We start from the raw sequence: 25,433 nt of genomic DNA on the forward strand, positions 1-25,433 counted from the left end.
AAGATCCTGGCGTCCAGAATCGAAGGCTGTGTACCGGACGTGATTGTGGAGGACCAAACGGGGTTCGTAAAGGGCAGGCAGCTGGTAACCAACCTAAGAAGGCTACTCAATGTGATTATGATGCCCCCAGAGGGAAGAGAGGTGGAGGTAGTGGTGGCAATGGATGCTGAAAAGGCTTCTGACCGGGTGGAGTGGGACTATTTATGGGAGGTGCTGGGACGGTTTGGGTTTGGGGAAGGCTTTGTGGACTGGATTAGACTGCTATATCAGGCCCGGAGGCTAGTGTAAGGATGAACCGGACGACATCGGAGTATTTTCCACTATACCGTGGGACAAGACAGGGATCCCCCTCTCTCCATTGCTGTTTGCGTTGGTCATAGAACCGCTGGCAATTGCTCTGAGAGCAGCAAGGGGATGGAAGGGAATGGTCGGGGGGGAAAAAGAGAGAGGGTAGAACACACGGTCTCACTCTATGCGGATGATCTGCTTTTGTACGTGTCGGATCCAGTGGCAGGGATGGATGGGATTATGGAAATCCTAGGGGAATTTGGTTGGTTTTCGGTGTACAAGTTGAACATGGCAAAGAGCGAGATGTTTGTGGTGCAGGCGAGGGGTCAGGAGAATAGGTTGAGGGAGCTGCCGTTTAGGCTGGTTGCGAAAGTTTTAGGTATTTAGAGATACAAGTGGCGCGGGACTGGGGCAGGATGCACAAGTTGAACTTGTCTAGGCTGGCGGAGCAAATGAGGAGCGAGTTTCGGAGATGGGATGCGCTCCCGCTGTCACTAGCGGGAGAGTACAGATGGTGAAGATGACAATCCTCCAGAAATTCCTGTATATTTTTCAGTGTCTCCCTATTTTCATTCCGCGGTCCTTCTTTAAAAGGATCAATAAAATCATCCTGGGATTGGTTTGGGTGGGGAAGTCCCCGCGGGTAAAGAGGGGGATGCTGGAGCGGAACCATAGCGAGGGGGGATTGGCGTTGCCGAAACCTCAGCAACTACTACTGGGCGGCTAATAAAGCCATGATAAGGAAATGGATGGTGGGTACGGGGTCGGTTTGGGAGAGGGTGGAGGCTGCTTCGTGCAGGGGCACCGGTTTGGCAGCCCTGGTCACGGCTCCTCTGCCACTCCCGCCAGCCAGATACTCCACCAGCCCTATAGTGGTGACGGCTCTGCGGATTTGGGGCCAATGGAGGAAGCATGCAGGGGAAGTGGGAGCGTTGGTCTGGTTCCAATATGCAACAACCACCGATTTGCCCCGGGGAAGATGGACAGCGGGTTTCGAGCGTGGCGGAGGTGAGAAGGATGGGCGACACGTTCCCGGAAGGGAGCTTCGCGAGCATGAGGGCACTGGAGAAGTTCAGGCTGGCAAGGGGAAATGACTTTTGGTACTTGCAGGTACGGGATTTCGTACGTAGACAGGTCCCGTCCTTTCCACGCCTTCCACTAAGGGGGATCCAGGACAGGGTAGTTTCCAGGGGCGAGGTAGGAGGGGGGAGAGTCTCGGATATTTATAAGGAGCGTATGGGAGCGGAGGACACAGGGACGGAGGAACTGAAACTCAAGTGGGTGGAGGAGCTTGGTGGGGAGTTGGAGGGAGGCGTATGCACAGACGCTCTGAGGAGGGTAAATGCAACTGCAACATGTGCCAGGCTCGGCCTGATTCAGTTCAAGGTAGTTCACCGGGCCCACATGACGGTGGCCCGGATGAGTAAATTCTTTGGGCTGGAGGACAAGTGTGCTCGATGTGCAGGAGGACCAGCAAACCATGCCCACATGTTCTGGGCGTGCCCAAAACTCAGAGGGGACTGGCAGGGATTTTCGGACGTCATGTCCCGGGTACTGAAAACAAGGGTGGCGATGAGTCCAGAGGTGGTGATTTTTGGGGTGTCGGAGGACCCTGGAGTCCAGGAGGGGATAGAGGCCGACGTTGTGACCTTTGCTTTCCAGGTACCCCGGCGACGAATACGGTTGGCCTGGAGGGACTCAAAGCCCCCAAAGACCGAAGTATGGCTGTCGGACATGGCAAGTTTTCTCGGCTTGGAAAAAATCAAGTTCGCCTTATGAGGATCACTAAGCCCTCCTGGATGTTCCTTACAAACTCTGACACGTCCAAGCCCATAGCACTAAGTGAGTCCAAGTCAATATTGGGGAAGTTAAAGTCTCCCATCACAACAACCCTGTTGCTTTTACTCCTTTCCAAAATCTGTCCACCTATTTGCTCCTCTATCCCTCGCTGGCTGTTGGGAGACCTGTCGTAAACCCCCAACATTGTGACTGCACCATTCTTATTCCTGATCTCTACCCATATAGCCTCGCTGCCCTCTGAGGTGTCCTCCCGCAGTACAGCTGTGGTATTCTCCCTAACCAGTAGCGCAACCCCTCCGCCCCTTTTACCTCCCCCTCTATGCCGCCTGAAACATCTAAATCCTGGAACGTTTAGCTGCTAATCCTGTCCTTCCCTCAACCAGGTCTCTGTAGTGGCAACAACATCATAGTTCCAAGTACTTATCCAAGCTGTAAGTTCATCTGCCTTACCTATTATACTTCTTGCATTAAAACATATGCACTTCAGGCCACCACTCCTGCTATTTTCAGCAACATCTCCCTGTCTGCTCTTCCTCAGAGCCATACTGGCCCTATTCCCTAGTTCACCCTCAATTTTTTCACCTTTGACCTATTGCTCCGGTACCCACCCCCCTGCCATACTAGTTTAAACCCTCCAGTGTGACACTTGGAAACCTCGCGGCCAGGTTACTTATGCCTCTCCTGTTTAGATGCAACCCGTCCTTCTTGTACAGGTCACCCCTGCTCCAGAAGAGCTCCCAGTGGTCCAGATAACCGAAACTCTCCCTCCCACACCAGCTGTTTAGCCACCTGTTTAGCTGCTCTATCTTCCTAATTCTAGGCTCACTGGCATGTGACACAGGGAGATTACAACCCTAGAGATCCTGTCTTTTAACTTTCTGCCTAGCTCCCTGAATTCCTGCTGCAAGACCTTATCACCCTCCCTGCCTATGTCGTTAGTACCAATATGTACCACAGCCTCTGCCTGTTTGCCCTCCCCCTTCAGGATGCCCTGCTACTCGTTCTGAGACATCCTGGGACAACCAGAGAGGCAACATACCATCCTGGAGTCTCTTTCACATCCACAGAAGTGCCCATCTGTGCCCCTGACTGTAGAGTCCCCTATGACTATTGCTATTCTGCACTTTGACCCTCCCTGCTGAACATCAGAGCCAGCCGTGGTGCCACTGCTCTGGCTGCTGCTGTTTTCCCCTGATAGGCTATTCCCCCCAACAGAATCCAAAATGGTATACCTGTTCAAGAAGGGGAAAACCACAGGGAATTCCTGCACTGACTGCCTGCCTGCCCCTTCTGGTGGTCACCCATCTCTTTGCCTGCAACTTGGATGTGACCACATCTCTATACCTGCTATGCTATCTATGACCCTTTCCTACAACTGCATGCATCCAACTGCTGAATTCTGGACATTCTGAATTCTCCCTCGGTGTACCCGAACAGGTGCCGGAATGTGGCGACTAGGGGCTTTTGAAAATAAACTTCATTGCAGTGTTAATGTAAGCCTACTTGTGACAATAAAAGTTCTTAAAATTATATGAACAAACACCCTTCCTTTGATCTGTGGGTACAGGTCAATTTTTAATTCAAATTTATAACAAAGAATATTCATGCAATATTAACACATCATTAACATTGTAATTTGAATAATGACATAAAATCTCTAAACATAGAATCCTTGCAGTGAAGGGGGCCACTGGGCCCATCAGGTCTGCACCAAACCTCCAAAAAAACACCCTAACCAGGCCCACTCCCCTGCACTATTCCCATAACCCCACCTAACCTGCACATCTTTGGACTGTGGGAGGAACCTGGAGCACCCAGGAGGAAATCCATGCTGACACAGGGAGAACGTGCAAACACCACACAGATAGTCACCCAAGGCCAGAATTGAACCCGGAACCCTGGAGCTGTAAGGTAGCTGTGCTAACCACTGCCACCATGCTGGTAAACAGTATACAAATATATCCAATTCTTGTCTCTTGATCAATTCATTTTTAAAATCAAAATATATTGATGTTTATAATCAATTGCTGCAAGAATAATCAGCAATCTCCATTAGGCTCCTTAAGATCACTAAATTACAATTTTCTAAAGGCATACCCTGCCATAATTGCTCCTACATTTGCTATTAACCACTCTGGAGAGTTGAATCCCAGGATGCCAACTCCATGGAAACGTTCGAGACCAAGCTGTCAACACAAAACAGATAGTTTACTACCTAATTCTCTTCAAATTTCATACAATCACAAAAGTTTTATACACTTCAAAAGAATTGGTTATAAAGCACTTCAGACCATCCCAAGGTCACAAGTTACCACTATTCAAATACATGTCTTTCTTTAAAATTATGTAAAAATATACTGGTAAATTTCTATAATAAACTAATATAGATGTGTGCTTAAGAAACCTGTGTATTTTTATCATTGCAGCCAAAATCCCAAGAATAACAGTTCACCTCTTCTTTCATCAAGAATTCAGCTTACTAGGAAAGAACTGATGATTAAAAACAGAAAATTTGTGCACTTTTCCTCTATAAACTAAGCATCTTACACTTAGAGCATCATGTTAAAACAGAGAGAAGGTGCTTGCCTTAAGAAAGCTTTTTGCTGCTTTTCTGCATTCGGCGTAATATTGTGCAAAGGTCAGCGTTTTCCATTGTTTCTCCTGCTTAAAACCTATAGCAACATGGTCACCACATAGGTCTACTGTCTTCTGGAACATCTGAGTAACTGTTAGGGGTGACACCCCACCACAACAGGTTTCCTCCATTCGGAGCTTAACACTACCATTCTTGAGTGTGGTCCACAAGTCAGTTGCAGGTGCGAGTTTAATAGATAATATAGTCCCTGAAGTAAACAAACAAAGACACATAAACAATTGTCTATTCTGAAGAAGCAATATTTCACCTTATGGGACTTGAGCAGTCCATCTTTTCTGGGCAACTAACACAGATGACTTCTTGTACATCTTTTACGTTATTCACAAAACAGTGTTTCATTGCCGAATGCCTAAGCATAACTGAATAATGTAACCAAGGCAGGCCTTGTAGACAGCCAACCTCAGCACTTGGCAGCCTGTTGCCCCACTCTATCCAGCACTGCCCGGGAGTTAAGTTCCTGCCATTCAGGTGAGTTTCTCGCAGCAGGCGTACGAGATTACCAGACTCCTGCTACAGGGGCAAAATTCCAGGCTCAAACATCTGCAGAAAAATATAGATAGTTTAACTGAATGAAGCGGAAAAAATTGGCAGATGGTGGGAAAATGTGTAGCTATCTACTTTGGCAGGAAGAATAGGAAAACAGAAGATTTAGATGGAGAGACATGGCAGGAAGCTATGGACATAACGCATGATGTTAAGGGCAAGATACTGGCATGGAGGGAGGATTGGCTGACTGGCAGAAGACAGAGTGGGGATAAAAGGTCTTTTTCAGGATGGCAGCTGGCGACGTGGTGTGCCTCAGGGGTCGGTGTTGAGACCACAACTTTTCACAATATGCATTAATGATCAGGAAGAAGGAACTGAAGGCACTGTTAATTCTGCAGATGATTAAAAAGATATTCAGAAGGAAAGGTAGTATTGAGGAAGCAGCGGGGGTTGCAGAAGGACTTGGACAGGCTAGGAGAGTGGGCAAAGAAGTGGCAGATGGAATACAATGTTAAAAGTGTGAGGTTATGCACTTTGGTAAGAAGAATGGAGACAGACTATTTTCTAATTGGGAAAAGGCTCAGGAAATCAGAAGTGCAAAGGAACTTAGGAGTCCTATTTTAAGATTGTCAAAGTGCAGGTTCAGTTGGCAGTTATTAAAGCAAATGCAATGTTAGTATTCATATCGAGAGGACTAGAATACAAGAGCAGGGATGTACTTCGGAGGCTGTATAAGGCTCTGGTCAGATCCAATTTGGAGTATTGAGAGCAGTTTTGGGTCCCGTATCTAATAAGGATGTGCTGGCCTTGGAAAGGGTCCAGAGGAGATTCAGAAGAACGATCCCTGGAGGAGCAATTGAGGACTCTGGGTCTGTGCTCGTTGGGAGTTAGGAAGGATGAGGGGGGGATCTTGTTGAAACTTAAAGGGTACGGAGAGGCCTGGATAGAGTGGGTGTGGAGCAGATGTTTCCACTAGTAGGAAAAATTAGAACACGAGGGCACAGCCTCAGTCTGAAGGAGTGATCCTTTAAAACAGAGATGAGGAGGAATTTCATCAGCCAGTGGGTGGTGAATCTGTGGAACTCTTTACCACAGAGGGCTTTGGAGGTCAAATCACTGTGTCTTTACGACAGAGATAGATGACTTCTGGTGACAGGGATGTGCTGAGCAGTCACACATCAGGTGGCTCTCCTCCAGAAAACAGTCAAATAAGCACTTTTGGCCGCATTTAGCCCGGAAAACTGGACTCCTTCATCCCCTCACCCACACAGACAACAGAGGGGAAAATAATGCCAGGAAGCAGAAGCACGAGAGGCCGCAGGGAAACCAGAATCTGCAGAAAAGTGCAGCAAGCAAGCGTGTCAGCAGACCCAAGAGAAGATTAATTCCCGGCGACCCCGGAGAGAGAGAGAGAGAGACCGGCGACCCGGACAGCAGGCACCCCAAACAACCAGGAAGAAGACGTATTTACAGCTCATCCAGAGGCCAGTTTCTCAGTTCATCGGCTGCAAATAGGCTGTCTAGTTTGTCTGTCCGTAGTAACCCACAAAACGAACACAAAGTATTTGGTCAATCTGGAAGGAACTTTATAAAAAATTTTAAATCAGCTGAACTGACCTCAGTACCCCTGAGTGAGAGCCGCGGGAGCCAGTTTGGGAAACATAGAAATAGATGTTTGGTGCAATCTCATCACATCTAAAAGGTCATAGTAAATAACGAGTAGTAAACAGGATTGAACTGCATTTAGATAGATGTTACTTTTTTTGCAAGTCTACTCAGGTGCTATTCTCTCCTCCCGCTGATATTATCTCAGGAGCAGACCCTTATACTGGGGCCCCTTGCAAAGGATGCAGAATTAGCAGAAATGCACAGCCAAGAAAAATTAATACGCCCATTTGGGTATCAGCAAGAATTGTAGAATGGGAAAGCACAAAAGGTGCCAGTTCTTTGAAAGGGCTATCAATAGTCCCACACTCCTCCCCTTTCATCATAGCTCTGCAACATTTTCCCTTCAAGCATTTATCCAAATCCCTTTTGAAAGTTAATGGCCAGAATTCACTACCCCAGAGTGTGGTGGATGCTGGGACAGTGAGGAGGAAGTAGACAGATTTTTAATTGCTAATGGGTGAAAGGGTTATGGAGAACGGGCAGGACGGTGGATTTAAGGCCAGGATGAGATCAGCCATGATCGAATGGCGGAGCAGGCTCGATGGGACAAATGGCCTAAATTCTGCTCCTATATTTTATGAACTTACCAAGGATTCTCTGGCAGTTCGCGGGCAGCAGAATTCTCCGGTCCCGCCGGCAACAACACCAGTCTGTGGGTTTTCCGGCGGCATAGGGGGACATCAATTGGAATTCCCATTGACAGCGGCGGGAGCAGAGAATCCCATCACCGAGAAACAGGCAGCTGGGAGACAAGAGAATCCTGCCTAATACTGAACCTGCATCCACCAACCTTTCAAACGGTACATTCCCTATTTTCCGAAGAATGCACGGCTTAGAAAACTATTGTGTTACCTCTGGTTCTTTTGTCAATTACTTTAAATCTGTGTCCTTCACTTATTACCCTTCTTCCACTGAAACTGTTTCCCCTTATTAGCTCTTAAAACCATTCATAATTTTGAACATATCTTACTACAACTCCCCTTGACTCGCAGCCTTCTCCGCCTGGGAGGAAAGCTCCACCACCTTCTGCAGTCGCCCCACAAAAACTGAAATCTAGAGAGTCATTGAGGTTTACAGCATGGAAACAGGCCCTTTGGTTCAACTTGTCCATGCAGTCCAGTTTTTAACCACTAAGCTAGTCCCAATTTGGCCCATAATCCTTTATATCCAGCTTTCTAACTGCTTTTTAAAAGACAAAATTGCACCTGCCTCAACTACTGCCACTGGCAGCTCGTTCCAGACACTCACTAACTTCTGTGAAAAAATTGCCCCTCTGGACCCTTTTGTATCTCTCCCTTCTTAGCTTAAACTATGCCCTCTTCCTCTATCTTTAGGAAAATATGTTGACTACCTTATCTATGCCCCTCATTATTTTATAATATCCTTTCTATAATAGGGTGACCAGAACGGTACACAGTATCCCAAGTGTGGCCTTACTAATGTCTTGTGCAACTTCACAAGACGTCCCAACTCCTGTATTCAATGTTCAGACCAATGAAACCAAGCATGCCAAATGCCTTCTTCACCACCCTTTCCACCTGTGACTCCACTTTCAAGGAACTATGAACCTGTACTCCTATATCTTTGTTCTATAACTCTCCCCAACTCCCTACCATTAACGGAGTAGGTCCTGCCCTGATTCGATCTACCAAAATGCATCACCTCACATTTATCTAAATTAATCTCCATTTACCATTCATCGGCCCACTGGCCCAATTGATCACGATCCCATTGCAATCCTAGATAACCTTTTCACTGTCTGCTATGCCACCAATCTTAGTGTCATCTGCAAACTTACTAACCATGCCTCCTACATTTTCATCCAAATCATTAATATAAATAACAAATAACAGTGGACCCAGCACGGATCTCTGAGACACACCACTGGTCACAGGCCTCCAGTTTGAAAAACAACCCTCTACAACACCCTTGGTCTTCTGTCGTCAAGCCAATTTTGTATCAAATTGACTACCTCACCCTGGATCTCGTGAGATTTAAGCAACAACCTCAACAATCTACCATGCAATACCTTGTCAAAGGCTTTGTTAAAGTCCATGTAGACAACGTTGACTGCACTGCCCTCAGCTACCGTCTTGGTTACCCCTTCTAAAAACTCAACCAAATTTGTGAGACATAATATTCCATTCACAAAGCCATGCTGACTGTCCCCAACCAGTCCTTGCCTCTCTAAATGCCTGTAGATCTTGTCTCTCAGAATATCTTGCAACAACATACCAGGCTCACCAGTCTGTAGTTCCCAGGCTTTTTCCTGCAGCCCTTCTTAAATAAAGGCACAGCATTTGCTACCCTCCAATCTTCAGGCAGCTCACCTGTGGCTGTTGATGATTCTAGTATCTCTGCTAGGGGGCCTGCAATTTCCTCCCTAGCCTCCCGCAACATCCTCGGATACAGGTACTGGGGATTTATCTACCTAGATGCACTTAAGACTTCCAGCACATCCTTCTCTGTAATATGTACACTCCTCAAAGCATCACTGTTTATTTCCACAAGTTCCCCAACATCCATGTTTTTCTCAACAGTAAATACAGATGAGAAATATTCATTTAGGATCTCACCCATCTCTTCTGTATCTGCACATAGATGACCTTGTAGATCCTTAAGATGCCCTACTCTCTCCTTCGTTACTCTTTTGCCCTTTATGTATTTGTAGAAGTTCTTTGGATTCTCCTTTGCCTTATCTGCCAAAGCAATCTCATGTCCCCTTTTTGCCCTCCTGATTTGTCTCTTAACTCTACTCCGACAACCTCTATACTCTTCAAGGGATCCACTTGATCCCAGCTGCCAATGCATGTCATATCCCTCCTTCTTCTTTTTGACCAGGGCCTCAATACCCAGAGTCATCCAGGGTTCCCTACTTCTACCAGCCTTGCCCTTCATTCTAAAAGGAATGTGCTTACCCTGAACTCTGGTGAACACACTTTTGAAAGCCTCACTTACCAGCCGTCTCTTTGCCTGACAACAGACACCCCCAATCAACTTTTGAAAGTTCCTGCCCAATACCATCAAAATTGGCCTTGCCCCATTTTAGAATTTTAACTTTTGGGCCAGACTTATCATTCTCCATAGCTATCTTTATGGTCACTTGTCGCACAGTTATCCCTCACTAACACTTCTGCCACGTGCCCTTCCTTATTGAGAAGTCCCCTCTCTAGTCAAAATGAGAAATTCCTTCTGAATACACTCAACAAATTTCTCTCCATCCAAGCCCCTAATGCTATGGCTGTCCCAGTCAATGTTGGGAAAACGAAGTCCCCAACTATTACCACCCTATTTTTCATGCAGCCACCTGTAATCACCTTACATATTTGCTCCTCAATTTCCCGCCGACTATTAGGGGGCCTATAGTACAATCCTATCAAAGTGATCTCTCACTTTTATTTTTCAGTTCTACCCATATAATAATCTTTATTAGTGTCACAAGTAGGCTTACATTTACACTGCAATGAAGTTACTGTGAAAAGCCCCTAGTCACCACACTCCGGCGCCTGTTTGAGTACAGAAAGGGAGAATTCAGAATGTCCAAATGACCTAAAACCACGTCTTTCGGGACTTGCGGGAGGAAACCGGAGTACCCGGAGGAAACCCACGTAGACACAGAGAGAAGGTGCAGACGCCACACAGACAGTGACCCAAGCCAGGAATCGAACCTGGGACCCTGGTGCTGTGAAGCAACAGTGCTAACCATTGTGTTAGACTCAGTGGACGAATCCTTGGATATCTCTCCTCTCAGTACTACTGTTATAGTCTCCCTAATCAAAAATTCAACACCCCCTCCTCTCTGGCCTCGTGTCTATCCTTCCCATAGCATCTATATCCTGGAACATTGAACTGCCAGTCCCGCCCCTCCCTTAGCCATGTCTCAGTCATAGTTATAATATCCCAGTCCCATGTACCCATCCATGCCTCGAGTTCATTGCCTTGCCCGTTATTTCATTGCAAGGGGCTAAGTGCAGTTTAATCTGAACTTCCCTTGCTCTCTGTCCTGCTTTTTCAGACCATCTGTCAGGTCATGTTTTGCACACACTCCGTGTTTTATTTCTCCTAGCCTTACTGGACCCCTTCGCCGAATTATCCACAGTCTCTGTACTCTGTATTTGGCCCTTTTTGATTTTTGACTTTGGTTTCTCTGCCTTTCACTTTTTCCCTTACTGCCTTTTGTTTCTGTCCCCACTTCTTCTGTCCAAATTCCTGCATTGGTTCCCATCCCCCTGCCACTTTAGTTTAAACTAACTATAACTATATTAATTTCACCCAGAGTAAAAAACTCTGTGGGCAAAAAGGAGAGGAAAAGAGGAGATTTAAAAAATCATGCAGGATTCCACTCCAAAACACTATTTTTGTTGTGGAAATTTAGAGTGTAACAGTTTAAAACAGCATTTGGGATGGGCGCACGGTGGCGCAGTGAAATGAAATGAAAATCGCTTATTGTCACAAGTAGGTTTCAAATGAAGTTACTGTGAAAAGCCCCTAGTCGCCACATTCCGGCGCCTGTTCGGGGAGGCTGGTACGGGAATCGAACCGTGCTGCTGGCCTGCCTTGGTCTGCTTTAAAAGCCAGCGATTTAGCCCAGTGAGCTAAACCAGCCCCTCACCAGGAGACAGTGGTTAGCACTGTCTCCTACGGCACCGAGGACCTGGGTGGAGCTTGCACATTCTCTCAGTGTCTGCGTGGGTTTCACCCCCACAACCTAAAGATGTGCAGGTTTGGTGGATGGGCCACTCTTTTAAGGTCCACTAACAAAACAGAAGAAAGGAAATAAATTGTGGAACAAAGCCAAAACAAAAAAGAGCCGCTCCTGTTAGGGGCACTGCCCAAACATAACAAAGATCAACGGTGAGTGCAGTTAAAGGGGTCAATAAAGCACCCCAACCCCTGCGGTGCCCACCGGGCACAGAAGGCCTCGATGATGCCCAGGGACACCACATGCTCCCTTTCCAGGGACACCCGGCCACGAATGTAGCCGCGGAAGAGGGGCAGACAGTCTGGCTGGATGACGCCCTCGGTCGCCCGCTGCCTGGACCTATAAATGGCGCGCTTCACCACGCCCAGGAGCAGGTTCACAAGGAGGTCCTCCGCCTTCCCCACCCCTCTCTGCACCGAGTGCCCATAGATCAGGAGCGTGGATCTGAAGTGCAAACAGAACTCCAGCACAAGATTGGATAGAAAACTAAAAAGGGAATGCAGCCTAAAACATGTAACAAAGACATGTTCCACAAGGTCGCAAAAATGGCAGACTTCTTGGGAATCTGTGAGCCAGTGCAATTGGTGATTGTACAGCACTGCTGCATGCAACACCCTCCACCCCAGGTTCCCAAGATTGAGCGGGAGGACTCCTCCATAGAGGGACCTCCAGTGGGGACCTCTGCTGCGGTTGGCAACAAGGCACGCCACGGTGTGTCCGGATGACAGGCTAGGGTAAGGAGTTGAAGGGTGTGCAGCAGCAGACCATACAGGAAACTCCTCCACACAGTACGAAAAGGTAGAGGGTATTTCTGCGAGGTGGCTAGGATTGTGGGGCACTAGCCCAGAGGGAGTTTTCGGGGCCTGGGGAATTCCATCCGGGCAGGGGTTCGCCCAGACGGGTTACCACCGCACACCTGCGCATTCTACAAAAGCGAGTGCCATTGGGTCCGGCACACCATCGTGGAGGGGGCTCAACGTAAAGGTATTGCTGCAGGGTCTGCAGAAGACGGAAGCTAGCCACCTGGGTGTGAAGGCACGCCAGTGCCTGGCCGTCCTCCCTAAGCGGGCGACTCGGATCCACTGTACCGACCCAGTGCAGTCTCTTGTCCCAGCAGTGACCCAGTGCAGTCTCTTGTCCCAGAAGAACTCTACAAGCATTCTCTGGATCTTCGTGACAAAGTCAGTGGGAGCGGTCAAAGTGACCAGCCGATACCACAACATGGAGGCTATCAGCTGGTTTATGACAAGAACTCGACCCCTGTAAGATAGCACTCAGAGCAGTCTGTCCAGCGTCTCAAGCGAACGGTGACCTTGGTCTCCAGCTCTTGCCAGTTAGCCGGCCAGGATTCCTCAGCCGGGCAAAGATGGACTCCCAAGTAGAGGAGGCCGGTCCGGCTCCAGGTGAAAAGCCCGAGCTCCTCTGGGCGGGGGTCCATCTATCACAGACCGACCAGGAGTCCAGAACATTTGGCCCAGTTGATCCTGGCAGAGGACGCGTCGGAGTACACAGCCTGGTGTCTCTCATCCTCCGCAGGTCAGCAGGGTCGGTAAACATGAGGAACACATCATCAGCGCAAGCCGAAAGGGCCACCCCAATGCCTGGCCCGCGCAGAAGCTGTCCCAACAACCTCATCTGCAGGAGGCGCAGGAAAGGCTCCATGCAAATAGAATAAAGTTGGCCAGACAAAGGGCAGCCCTGACGCACTCCTCTCCCAAATTGAAGGGACGCCATCAGGAACCCATTAACGAGACACTCTGCAGCAGTGTACATAGTCGGATCCGGGCGACAAATTGCATCCCGAACCCGAATGCTTGGCCTTGATCCACCCTGTCGAACGCCTTCTCTTGATCAAGGGACAAGAAGGCGCTCAACATACCAGCCCTCTGGGAATGTTGGACCAGGTCCCAGACCAGATGGATGTTTTTGTGGATTGTGCGGCCCGGGACCGTGTAGGACTGGTCAGGGTGGATCACGTGGTCCAGCACAGTGCCAAGGCGCAAACACATCGCCTTAGTGAAAATGTTATAATCCGTGCTGAGGAGGGAGACCGGATGCCAATTTTTAAGATGGCAGAGATCCCCCCTCTTTGCCAGCAAGGGATCTGCGCCATGAGGTGGGCATTTCCCCGGTCGCGATACTTTCCTTCAGGACTCTTGCATCGTCACTCCCCAAGATGTCCCAAAACGCCCTGAAGAACTCCACGGTCAGGCCGTCCAGCCCTGAGGTTTTGCCACTGGACAGGCCGTCGAGGGTGCCGGCAGCTCCCCCAGGCTTGTAGGGGTATCAAGCCTCCCAGTGCCTTCCGGGCCGACCTGCAGTAGGTCCTCCCACAAAACACTACAAGCATACTCGCTGGACGGATCCGGAGAGAAGAGGGAGCTGCTGACGGACCCCGCAGGTCCCCCGAAGAAGGGGGAGCCGCGGTCCATGTCCGTGAGGATCTGGATCCGCGACCTCACATACGCGCTCCGGGACCCGACAAGTTGCAGCTGTAGTGCAGTAGTGCAGCTGCAACGCTGTAGTGCACCCTTCTTCTCACTGTTCACCAGCCGCAGGGCCGAGTCCTCATCGGGCTGGCCGAGACGAGACTCCAGGTCGAGCATCTCCTTCTCCAACTCCTCGTCCCTGGATTTCTGCCTCTTTGTTGGCCCCCTTGCATACTCCTGACAGAAGTGAGTCTTGCCCACATCCTACCAGAGCCTCAAAGAGAGGAAGCCTCCCCGCTTCCTTCTCCAGCCGATCCAGAAGTGACGAAGCTGCTCGCCCTCCAACAGCAGTTTGTTAAAATGCCAGTACGCGGACCGTGACTGAGCGAGAGACAGGGCGAGCGCCGTCCACACGAGACGGTGGTCCGAGCACGGCACCTGCTGCACAGATGCTGTTGGGACAAGGGGGCAGGTAAGTCCTTGAAATGTAGCACGGTCAATTCTGGACGCTCCAACCCCAGGCCTCACAAATGTGAAGACGCAGGTGTCAGGATGGAGAGTCCGCCAGACGTCCACCAAGTCACAGTATCCGACCAGGTTCCTTAACTTCACCACTGCACAAGAGCTGCACTGGGTACCAAGTTGGTCCTTTGTCCCGAGGGTGCAATTGAAATCCCCCCTGCAGGATGATGCACTCACCCACGGCGATGGTGCCAAGATAAGTGGACACTTGTTCGAAGAAAGTTGTCGGCTGCTGGCACAAAGTGAAGTGCCTCGACCCCCTTGCGGACCGCCCGGTGCAGCAACCGGCCTGGCACTGGCTCCTTGACCCCCAAGATCTCCAGCTGAAACTGCGGAGCCAACAAGCTAGCCACCCTGCCTAAACAGGAGGTTAGGGGACTCATGTAGACCCCGCCTCGCCACTCCAGGAGCCATGTGGCTGTGTCTCCCGGAGCGGTGTGTGTTTCTTGCAGGAAGCACGCTGCATACTTCCCTTCCCGGAGGACTGAGAAGTTCTGGAACCTGCGGAGCGCATCCCTGCTGCCGTTAATGTTGAGGCTGGCTATGGTCACCTCCATGTCAGTGTAAAGTGCTACCTTCACCTTTTCAGTGCTCGCAAGGGGCAGAGGAGCGTAGGCCCCTCTGCTCCCTCAGGAGTCCAGCGAGGGAAACCTTCTGCCAGCGCTGCTCAGAGGCATCCGCGTCTCCCGCCTCTTTAACGTAGGCGCAGGAAGACCGGATGAGCAGCGCCATGTCCAACCACTGATCAAGGGCTAGCTGCACTCTGTTTCGGCAACCGCGATTTGCATGCAAAAAATCCTGGAGTTCCCCTCGGGGGATAAGGGGCGGCTCGGTGTCGGGCACGAGGGAGTCCACCATCTCGCTGCAGCTGGACCCAAAATAATCCCCCCATCGAGCAGCCGTCCTCCGCCGGGCAGTCGCTGTCTGGGACCGGGTTTTTCGCCACACTCCGGGTCCCAGCAACCAGCCCGGAGTCTGCCGCGGTCCCACCCCCCCAGATGGTCGACAGACAAGTTCCTCGAAGGCTCCTCTTGGGGTATCAGGTCAGAGAGAGGCGGCAGCTCAGACCTCCCCTCCTCTTGCGACGCCGGGCCACCGGGTAGACACGGGAACAGTTACGGAAAAAGCTCCGGGCTGGAGATGGGGACGCCCGACATCGGAGGCTGGGATGCCGGGGGGGGGGGGGGGGGGGGGGGGCCTCTCCTCTCCACTACCGCCCAATGATCCTGATGTCAGGGAGCCACCACAGTCCTCCAATGTTGCGAAAAGGAAAACCTCTGGGGTGCAAAATGGCATCAGGTGGATAGAGCCCTTGGGGCTCTCGCTGGCACCCAGCACCGAGGCGTCCTGCTCGGGGGGGCTGCGACAGCTCAGGGTCGAAAGATGATGGACTTTGGCTAGTCTCTTCCGGGGGCGTGGTTTAATGTCAAGGGGCAGGGGTCAGGGCGCCACCCTCTCCACACCGGAGGGGGGCATGATGTTTCTCTCCCCCCGCCTCCATGGAGTGGCGCCGCTTGCGGGGGGTGGCCTGCGATGAAGAAACCTCCATCCTCACATCGCCTCCCCTTTCCTTCCACACACTGCCCCAGAGTTTGAGATGTTGGCGCCTTCCGTGCCAGCCTGGGAGCGCGCGCATCACCGCCCTCCCCCTTGCTGGCCCGCGCCAGAACGACGCAGGGCCCAGTACCCGACACTGAGGCATCAATGGATCCAAGATGAGCTTGAGTATCAGCGGTCACCCCCAGGTCGGAGTTCCGGGGCGCAGGGCTCCCTAGGCTGATGGGGTCGGGGGCATTTGGAGCCATTCCTCATTTTGCCTTCTTTTGGGCCTTGCGGCCTGGTGGGTGCCCTCCCTCCTCCACGCCGGCAGCCGCCTGGCCAGTAGGCGCCAGCACGGTGTTCCCTTGTGGGGTCGGGGTGGTAATGCCAATGGAGGGAGAGGAGGCAGCGATGCCACCCGTAGCCGCCTTGGTGTCAGTGGTGGCTTTGGAAGCGGGATAGTTCTTCCGCACGTGCCACATCTTCTTGCAGGCGTGGCACACCATGCGATCCGCAGACCAGAAAATGCGGAAGGTCTCCCCTAGATGGGAGACCTCGAATACATCCTCCTGGGCCAGGCGGATGAAAGCCTGGTGCCGGAAGGAGTAGATGTGCCTGAAGAGAGCATCCTTCAGGCCGAGATGGAGCGGTGCCACCTCAGAACGAACCTCCCCCAGTAGTTGGAGATGGGGGAGAAGGAGCTCCGTGGGCAGGCATTGGACAATATGACCTTTTCGGCGGTGGCCTCAAGAGGGTCCACCGCCATGTAGGTCCCGCCCACCGCAAGCCCATATTCAAGCATGAGATGGACAGCCCTCTCGGCCCTCAGGAAGAACACAACTTTCCTGTACGTGCGAGAGGCGCCCAGAATGGCTGAGAGGCCCACAATGGCCAAGGGGTCAACGGCCCCGGCCGTCGCACGAACGCACACCTCTATGGTGACGGTGGGTTGAGCGTAGCACCTTATGTCCAGCTTTTAGGTCACCTGGAGTGGCTGCAACTGCTCTCTCAGTCTCTGTCGCTGAGTGCTGTTTCCAGTGCTGGTTGCTGCTGAACTGCCTGCAGGAAGGAGAGAGGAAGGAAGGAAGGAGAGAAGGAAAGAAGGAGGGAAGGAAAAAAAACAACAGGAAGGTGGCACGTGTATGGTGTCTTCAGCCGAGGAGGGGCCCAGCAACCACTTGGTATCCCCGCCCTGGAACAAGCTCACCAGATGGAATGAGGAAGGCCTGACAGTTGGGAGAACTGGGCAGGGTCTGGCCCTCAGCCCAGAAGGGGCCCAGCAAACAAACAGTTCAAAGGGGCTTTACTCCCACCTTATTTTTGCAGCCACATTTCTGTTGTTGTTGTTATGGACCAAGTGCTGACAAGTGGGATTAGGTGGGCACGTCAGGGCCTTTCAAGCGTCGGTGCAGACTCGATGGGCCGAATGGCCTCTTCTTCGCTGTAGTATTCGACTAGTATTTATTCAACTGTAGTATTTATTCAACTAGAAAGCATTATCGAGCACAATTGAAGAAATAAAAATACAGTGTAGGGAATTTCCCCAAAGATCTCACGACCATCGCATAAATAGCATGCTATTTTTTTTAAATCAGTGTAGTTACCTATTTTAAAGAGATGTGTTTAAAAAAAGGCAAGAATTATCACAATTTTATGTTGGTTGGAAAGCATTCAGAACAAAGCTACCTTTAGCTGTTCCACCTTCTGTGTCAGGAGCTTTTTTCTTCTTCGAGTTTGAGTTGTTGAAATCTCCAGATTGTGCCACATCTGCAGGATTCCCTCTTTCCTGAGCTGAAGTCACTTGCTTGGGATTTACAGGAGAGTCGTTTTGGATTTCCATTCCTAATGGTGTTTCCACTTGATCTAGAATTCAGTGTTGTTTTTCATCTATACTCTGTTGGAACTTTTCCTCGCTTTTACCGTTGTACAAAAGAACAAAGAACATAGAACATTACAATGTAGTACAGGCCCTTCGGCCCTCGATGTTGCGCCGACCTGTGAAACCAATCTAAAGCCCATCTACACTATTCCATAATCATCCATATGTTTATCCAATGACCATTTAAACGTCCTTAATGTTGGCGAGTCCACTACTGTTGCAGGCAGAGCATTCCACGCCCTTACTACTCTCGGAGGAAAGAACCTACCTCTGACATTTGTCCTATATCTATCTTCTCTCAATTTAAAGCCATGTCCCCTTGTGCAAGACATCACCATCCGAGGAAAAAGGCTCTCACTGTCCACCCTATCCAATCCTCTGATCATCTTGTATGCCTCTGTTAAGTCACCTCTTAACCTTCTTCTCTCTAACGAAAACAGCCTCAAGTCCCTCAGCCTTTCCTCATAAGATCTTCACTCCATACCAGGCAACATCCTGTTAAACCTCTTCTGCACCCTTTCCAATGCTTCCACATCCTTCCTATAATGCGGCGACCAGAATTGCACGCAATACTCCAAATGCAGCCGTACCAGAGTTTTGTTCAGCTGCAACATGACCTCATGGCTCCGAAACTCAATCCCTCTACCAATAAAAGCTAACACACCGTACGTCTTATTAACAACCCTATCAACCTGGGTGGCAACTTTCAGGGATCTATGTAAATGAACACAGATCTCTCTGCTCATCCACACTACCAAGAATCTTCCCATTACCCTGTATTCCTTTTACTCCTTCCAAAATGAATCACCTCACACTTTCTTTGCATTAAACTCCATTTGCCACCTCTCAGCCCAGCGCTGCAGCTTATCTATGTCCCTCTGTAACCTGCAACATCCTTCCGCACTGTCCACAACTCCACTGACTTTAGTGTCATCTGCAAATTTACTCACCCATCCTTCTACACCCTCCTCCAGGTCATTTATAAAAATGACAAACAGCAGTGGCCCCAAAACAGATCCTTGTGGTACACCACTAGTAACTGAACACCAGGTTGTACATTTCCCATCAACCACCATTCGGTCTTCTTCCAGCTAGCCAATTTCTGATTCAAACTGCTAAATCACCCTCAATCGTATGCCTCTATATTTTCTGCAATAGCCTACCATGGGGAACATTATCAAATGCTTTACTGAAATCCAATGACACCACATCAACTGCTTTACCTTGCTTGGTCACCTTCTCAAAGAACTCAATAAGGTTGAGAGGCACGACCTACTCTTCACAAAACCGTGTTGACTATCCCTAATCAAATTATTCCTTTCTAGATGATTATAAATCCTATCTCTTATAATTCTTTCCAAGACTTTGCCCACAACAGAAGTAAGGCTCACTGGTCTATAGTTACCGGGGCTGTCTCTACTCCCCTTCTTGAACAAGGGGACAACGTTTGCTATACTCCAGTCTTCTGGCACTATTCCTATAGACAATGACGACATAAAGATCAAAGCCAAAGGCTCTGCAATCTCCTCCCTAGCTTCCCAGAATCCGAAGACAAATCCCATTCGGCCCATGGGACTTATCTATATTCACGCTTTCCAGAATTGCTAACACCTTCTCCTTATGAACCTCAATCCCTTTCATACATTATCATAGAATTTACAGTGCAGAAGGAGGCCATTTGGCCCGTACGTCTGCACCGTCTCTTGGAAAGAGCACCCTACCCAAGGTCAACACTTCCACCCTATCCCCATAACCCAGTAAACCTACCCAACACTAAGGGCAATTTTGGTTACTAAAGGCACTTTATCATAGCCAATTCACCTATCCTGCACATCTTTGGACTGTGGGAGGAAACCGGAGCACCCGGAGGTAACCCACGCACACACGGGGAGGATGTGCAGACTCCGCACAGACAGTGACCCAAGCCGGAATCGAACCTGGGACCCTGGAGCTGTGAAGCAATTGTGCTAACCACTATGCTACCGTGCTGCCCTTAAGAACAAATTAATCTACACTATATCATTCTACCGTAATCCATGTACCTATCCAATAGCTGCTTGAAGGTCCCTAATGTTTCCGACTCAACTACTTCCACAGGCAGTGCATTCCATGCCCCCACTACTCTCTGGGTGAAGAACCTACCTCTGACATCCCCCCTATATCTTCCACCATTCACCTTAAATTCATGTCCCCTTGTAATGGTTTGTTCCACCCAGGGAAACAGTCTCTGACTGTCTACTCTATCTATTCCCCTGATCATCTTATAAACCTCTATCAAGTCACCCCTCATCCTTCTCCGTTCTAATGAGAAAAGGCCTAGAACCCTCAACCTTTCCTCGTAAGACCTACTCTCCATTCCAGGCAACATCCTGGTAATTCTCCTTTGCACCTTTTCCAAAGCTTCCTCATCCTTCCTAAAATGAGGTGACCAGAACTGTACACAGTACTCCAAATGTGGCCTTACCAAGGTTTTGTACAGTTGCATCATCACCTCACGGCTCTTAAATTCAATCCCTCTGCTAATGAACGCTAGCACACCATAGGCCTTCTTCACACCTCTATCCACTTGAGTGGCAACTTTCAGAGATGTATGAACATAGACCCCAAGATCTCTCTGCTCCTCCACATTGCCAAGAACCCTACCGTTAACCCTGTATTCCGCAATCATATTTGTCCTTCCAAAATGGACAACCTCACATTTTTCAGGGTTAAACTCCATCTGCCACTTCTCAGCCCAGCTCTGCATCCTATCTATGTCTCTTTGCAGCCGACAACAGCCCTCCTCACTATCCACAACTCCACCAATCTTCGTATCGTCTGCAAATTTACTGACCCACCCTTCAACTCCCTCATCCAAGTCATTAATGAAAATCACAAAAAGCAGAGGACCCAGAACTGATCCCTGCGGTACGCCACTGGTAACTGGGATCCAGGCTGAATATTTGCCATCCACCACCACTCTCCGACTTCTATCGGTTAGCCAGTTTGTTATCCAACTGACCAAATTTCCTACTATCCCATGCCTCCTCACTTTCTGCAGAAGCCTACCATGGGAAACCTTATCAAATGCCTTACTAAAATCCATGTACACTACATCCACTGCTTTACCTTGATCCACATGTTTGGTCACCTCCTCAAAGAATTCAATAAGACTTCTACGGCAAGACCTACCCCTCACAAATCCCTGCTGACTATCCCTAGTCAAGCAGTGTCTTTCCAGATGCTCAGAAATCCTATCCCTCAGTACACTTTCCATTACTTTGCCTACCACCGAAGTAAGACTAACTGGCCTGTAATTCCCAGGGTTACCCCTATTCCCTTTTTTGAACAGGGACACGACATTCGCCACTCTCCAATCCCCTGGTACCACCCCTGTTGACAGTGAGGACGAAAAGATCATTGCCAACGGCTCTGCAATTTCATCTCTTGCTTCCCATAGAATCCTTGGATATATCCCGTCAGGCCCGGGGGACCTGTCTATCCTCAAGTTTTTCAAAATGCCCAACACGTCTTCCTTCCTAACAAGTATTTCCTTGCGCTTAACAGTCTGTTTCACACTGTCCTCTCCAACAATATGGCGCCTCTCATTTGTAAATACTGAAGAAAAGTACTCGTTCAAGATCTCTCCTATCTCTTCAAACTCAATACGCAATCTCCCGCTTCTGCCCTTGATCGGACCTACCCTCGCTCTAGTCATTCTCATATTTCTCACATATGTGTAAAAGGCCTTGGGGGTTTCCTTGATCCTACCCGCCAAAGATTTTTCATGCCCTCTCTTAGCTCTCCTAATCCCTTTCTTCAGTTCCCTCCTGGCTATCTTGTATCCCTCCAATGTCCTCTCTGAACCTTGTTTCCTCAGCCTTACATAAGTCTCCTTTTTCCTCTTAACAAGACATTCAACCTCTCTTGTCAACCATGGTTCCCTCACTCGACCATCTCTTCCCTGCCGGACAGGGACATACATATCAAGGACACGTAGTACCTGTTCCTTGAACAAGTTCCACTTGTGTCCTTCCCTGACAGCCTATGTTCCCAACTTATGCACTTCAATTCTTGTCTGACAACATCGTATTTACCCTTCCCCCAATTGTAAACCTTGCCCTGTTGCACGCACCTATCCCTCTCCATTACTAAAGTGAAAGTCACAGAATTGTGGTCACTATCTCCAAAATGCTCCCCCACTAACAAATCTATCACTTGCCCTGGTTCATTACCAAGTACCAAATCCAATATGGCCTCCCCCATGGTCGGACAATCTACAAACTGTTAGAAAAGCTTCCTGGACACACTGCACAAACACCACCCCATCCAAACTATTTGATCTAAAGAGTTTCCACTCAATGTTTGGGAAGTTGAAGTCACCCATGACTACTACCCTGTGGCTTCTGCACCTTTCCAAAATCTGTTTCCCAATCTGTTCCTCCACTTCTCTGCTACTATTGGGGACCTATAGAAAACTCCCAACAAGGTGACTGCTCCTTTCCTATTTCTGACTTCAACCCATACTACCGCAGTAGGCAGATACTCCTCGAACTGCCTTTCTGCAGCTGTTATACTATCTCTAATTAACAATGCCACCCCCCCCCCCACCTCTTTTACCACCCTCCCTAATCTTATTGAAACATCTATAACCAGGGACCTCCAACAACCATTTCTGCCCCTCTTCTATCCAAGTTTCCGTGATGGCAACCACATCGTAGTCCCAAGTACCGATCCATGCCTTAAGTTCACCCACCTTATTCCGGATACTTCTTGCGTTGATGTATACACACTTAAACCCATCTCCATGCCTGCAAGTACTCTCCTTTGTCAGTGTTCCCTTCCCCACTGCCTCACTACACGCTTTGGCGTCCTGAATATCGGCTACCTTAGTTGCTGGACTACAAATCCGGTTCCCATTCCCCTGCCAAATTAGTTTAAACCATCCTAAAGAGTACTAGAAAACCTCCCTCCCAGGATATTGGTGCCCCTCTGGTTCAGATGCAACCAGTCCTGCTTGTACAGGTCCCACCTTCCCCAGAACGTGCTCCAATTATCCAAATACCTGAAGCCCTCCTTCCTACACCATTCCATCAGCCTCGTGTTCAGCTGCACTCTCTCCCTATTCCTAGCCTCGCTATCACGTGGCACCGGCAACAAACCAGAGATGACAACTCTGTCTGTCCTGGCTTTTAACTTCCAGCCTAACTCCCTAAACTTGTTTATTACCTCCACACCCCTTTTCCTACCTATGTCGTTGGTTCCAATGTGCACCACGACTGCTGGCTGCTCCCCCTCCCCCTGAAGGATCCTGAAGACACGATCCAAGAGATCCCTGGCCCTGGCACCCGGGAGGCAACATACCTTCCGGGAGTCTTGCTCGCGACCACAGAATCTCCTATCTATTCCCCTAACCATTGAATCTCCTATTACTATTGCTTTTCTATTCTCCCCCCTTCCCTTCGGAGCCCCAGAGCCAGTTTCAGTGCCACTGAACTGGCCGCTAGGGCCTTCCCCCGGTAGGTCATCATCCCCCCCCCCCCCCCCCCCCCCCCCAACAGCATCCAAAACGGTATACTTGTTTTGAAGGGGAACGGTCACGAGGGATCCCTGCACTGACTGCCTGTTTGTTTTCTTTCCCCTGACTGTAACCCAGCTACTCTTGTCCTGTACCTTGGGTGTGGTTACCTCCCTGTAACTCTTCTCTATAACCCCCTCTGCTTCCCGGATGATCCGAAGTTCATCCAGCTCCAGTTCCCCAACACGGTCTCAGAGGAGCTGGAGTTGGGTGCACTGCCCGCAGGTATAATCAGCGGGGACACCGGTGGTATCCCTCACCACCCACATCCTACAGGAGGAGCATGCAACTGGCCTAGCCTCCATCCCCTCTTACCTTACAGAATATAGCTGCCCTGTGGACCAACTGGACCTCCGCCCTCCAACTCTGCTCCCAGTCAGCTGCACTCTCTGTAAACTCCTGGCTTCCTTCTCGCTCTTTGCGGAAATGTAGGAAACAAAATGAAAGGAGCACCTTACTCCCTCCTCACCTAACTCCCTCAGTCACCAAACTCTCACTATAGCACTCAAATGCACCAAATTCAGCACTCCGTGCAAACCTTCTAGTCTAGTAGCCTGTATCTCAGTATTCTCCTTGACAACATTGACTTTTTCCTGTGTGAATACTGACAAAATTTATTTAGCGCCTCTCCTATCTCCTCGGACTCCATGCACAACTTCCCACTACTGTCCTTGACTGGCCCTACTCTGACCTTAGTCATTCTTTAATTCCTGACATACCTATAGAAAGCTTTAGGGTTTTCCTTGATCCTACCTGCCAAAGACTCCTCATGTCCCTTCCTGGTTCTTCTTAGCTCTCTCTTTAGGGCAAAGAACAATGAACAAAGAACAAAGAAATGTACAGCACAGGAACAGGCCCTTCGGCCCGGTCCTTCCTGGCTAACTTGTAACTCTCAAGTGCCCTAACTGAACCTTCACATCTCATCTTTACATAAGCCTCCTTCTTCCTCTTGACAAGTGATTCAACTACTTTAGTAAACCACGGTTCCCTCGCTCTTGCATCATTCAGCCCAGACTTACCATCGAGGATTTCCCCCATCAACTAACTGGAAGATCTTGTTCAGAAACACTTATTAAAAAGTGTAAAAATCTGCAAAACAAACATGGGAGATGAAGTGCATGTGAAATCCATACTCCAATGCCACTGAACAGCTGCAATAAAACATTTTCAGTTGTAATAACAACAATAATCTTTATTCGTGTTACAAGTAGACTTAAATTAATACTGCAATGAAGTTATTGCGAAAATCCCCTCGTCACTTCACTGCAGCACCTGTTCGGTCGGGAACACGGAGGGAGAATTCAGAATGTCCAATTCACTTAACAGCACATTTTTCGGGACTTGTGGGAGGAAACCAGAGCACCCAGAGGAAACCCACACAGGCACGGGGAGCACGTGCAGACTCCACACAGAAAGTGACCCAAGCCAGGAATCGAACCTGGGAGCCTGGCGTGGTGAAGCAACAGTGCTAACCACTGTGCAAATGTGCGGAGTCCCTGGGTGAGCACTCAGCCTTTGCAGACCAGCTGACAAGTGTATTCGCTGACATCTTCAACACCTCACTCCTTTGTTCAGAGGTCCCCATCTCCTTCAAGAAGACCACCATAAAACCAGTACCAAATAAGATCAAGGTAGCCTGCCTCACGGACCGGTGACGCTGACGTCGGTGATCATGAAATGCTTCAAGCGGCTAGTCATGAGACGGATCAACGCCAGCCTCCTAGACGGTCTTGATTCATTGCAGTTTGCCTGTCACCACAACCAGTCCACAGCAGATGCTATCTGCCTGGCCCTACAATCAACACCCGAACACCTCGACAACAAGGACACCTATGTGAGCCTGCTGTTCATAGACTACATCTCCGCCTTCAACACCATTATCCCGACAAGACATAAAACCAAACTAC

The 25,433-nt window shown here is 49.5% G+C and overlaps 1 protein-coding gene across 4 annotated transcripts in view; it reads right to left on the minus strand.

The window, feature by feature from the left end:
- LOC140409078 (long-chain-fatty-acid--CoA ligase ACSBG2-like) overlaps positions 1 to 25,433 on the minus strand; it is a 278,888-nt gene that overhangs the window by 212,356 nt on the left and 41,099 nt on the right. For all 4 annotated transcript variants that reach the window (XM_072497172.1, XM_072497171.1, XM_072497170.1 and 1 more), the window contains exons 2-5: positions 24,546 to 24,615; positions 17,777 to 18,003; positions 4,675 to 4,931; positions 4,186 to 4,274 (exon numbers count right to left, since the gene is read on the minus strand). In XM_072497172.1, the coding sequence (XP_072353273.1) occupies positions 4,186 to 4,274; positions 4,675 to 4,931; positions 17,777 to 17,930 (500 nt within the window). In that variant the 5' untranslated portion in view covers positions 17,931 to 18,003; positions 24,546 to 24,615. The remainder of the gene's footprint in view (positions 1 to 4,185; positions 4,275 to 4,674; positions 4,932 to 17,776; positions 18,004 to 24,545; positions 24,616 to 25,433) is intronic.

The sequence above is a fragment of the Scyliorhinus torazame genome, chromosome 3, assembly GCF_047496885.1.
Source record: "Scyliorhinus torazame isolate Kashiwa2021f chromosome 3, sScyTor2.1, whole genome shotgun sequence".
NCBI lineage: Eukaryota > Metazoa > Chordata > Chondrichthyes > Carcharhiniformes > Scyliorhinidae > Scyliorhinus > Scyliorhinus torazame.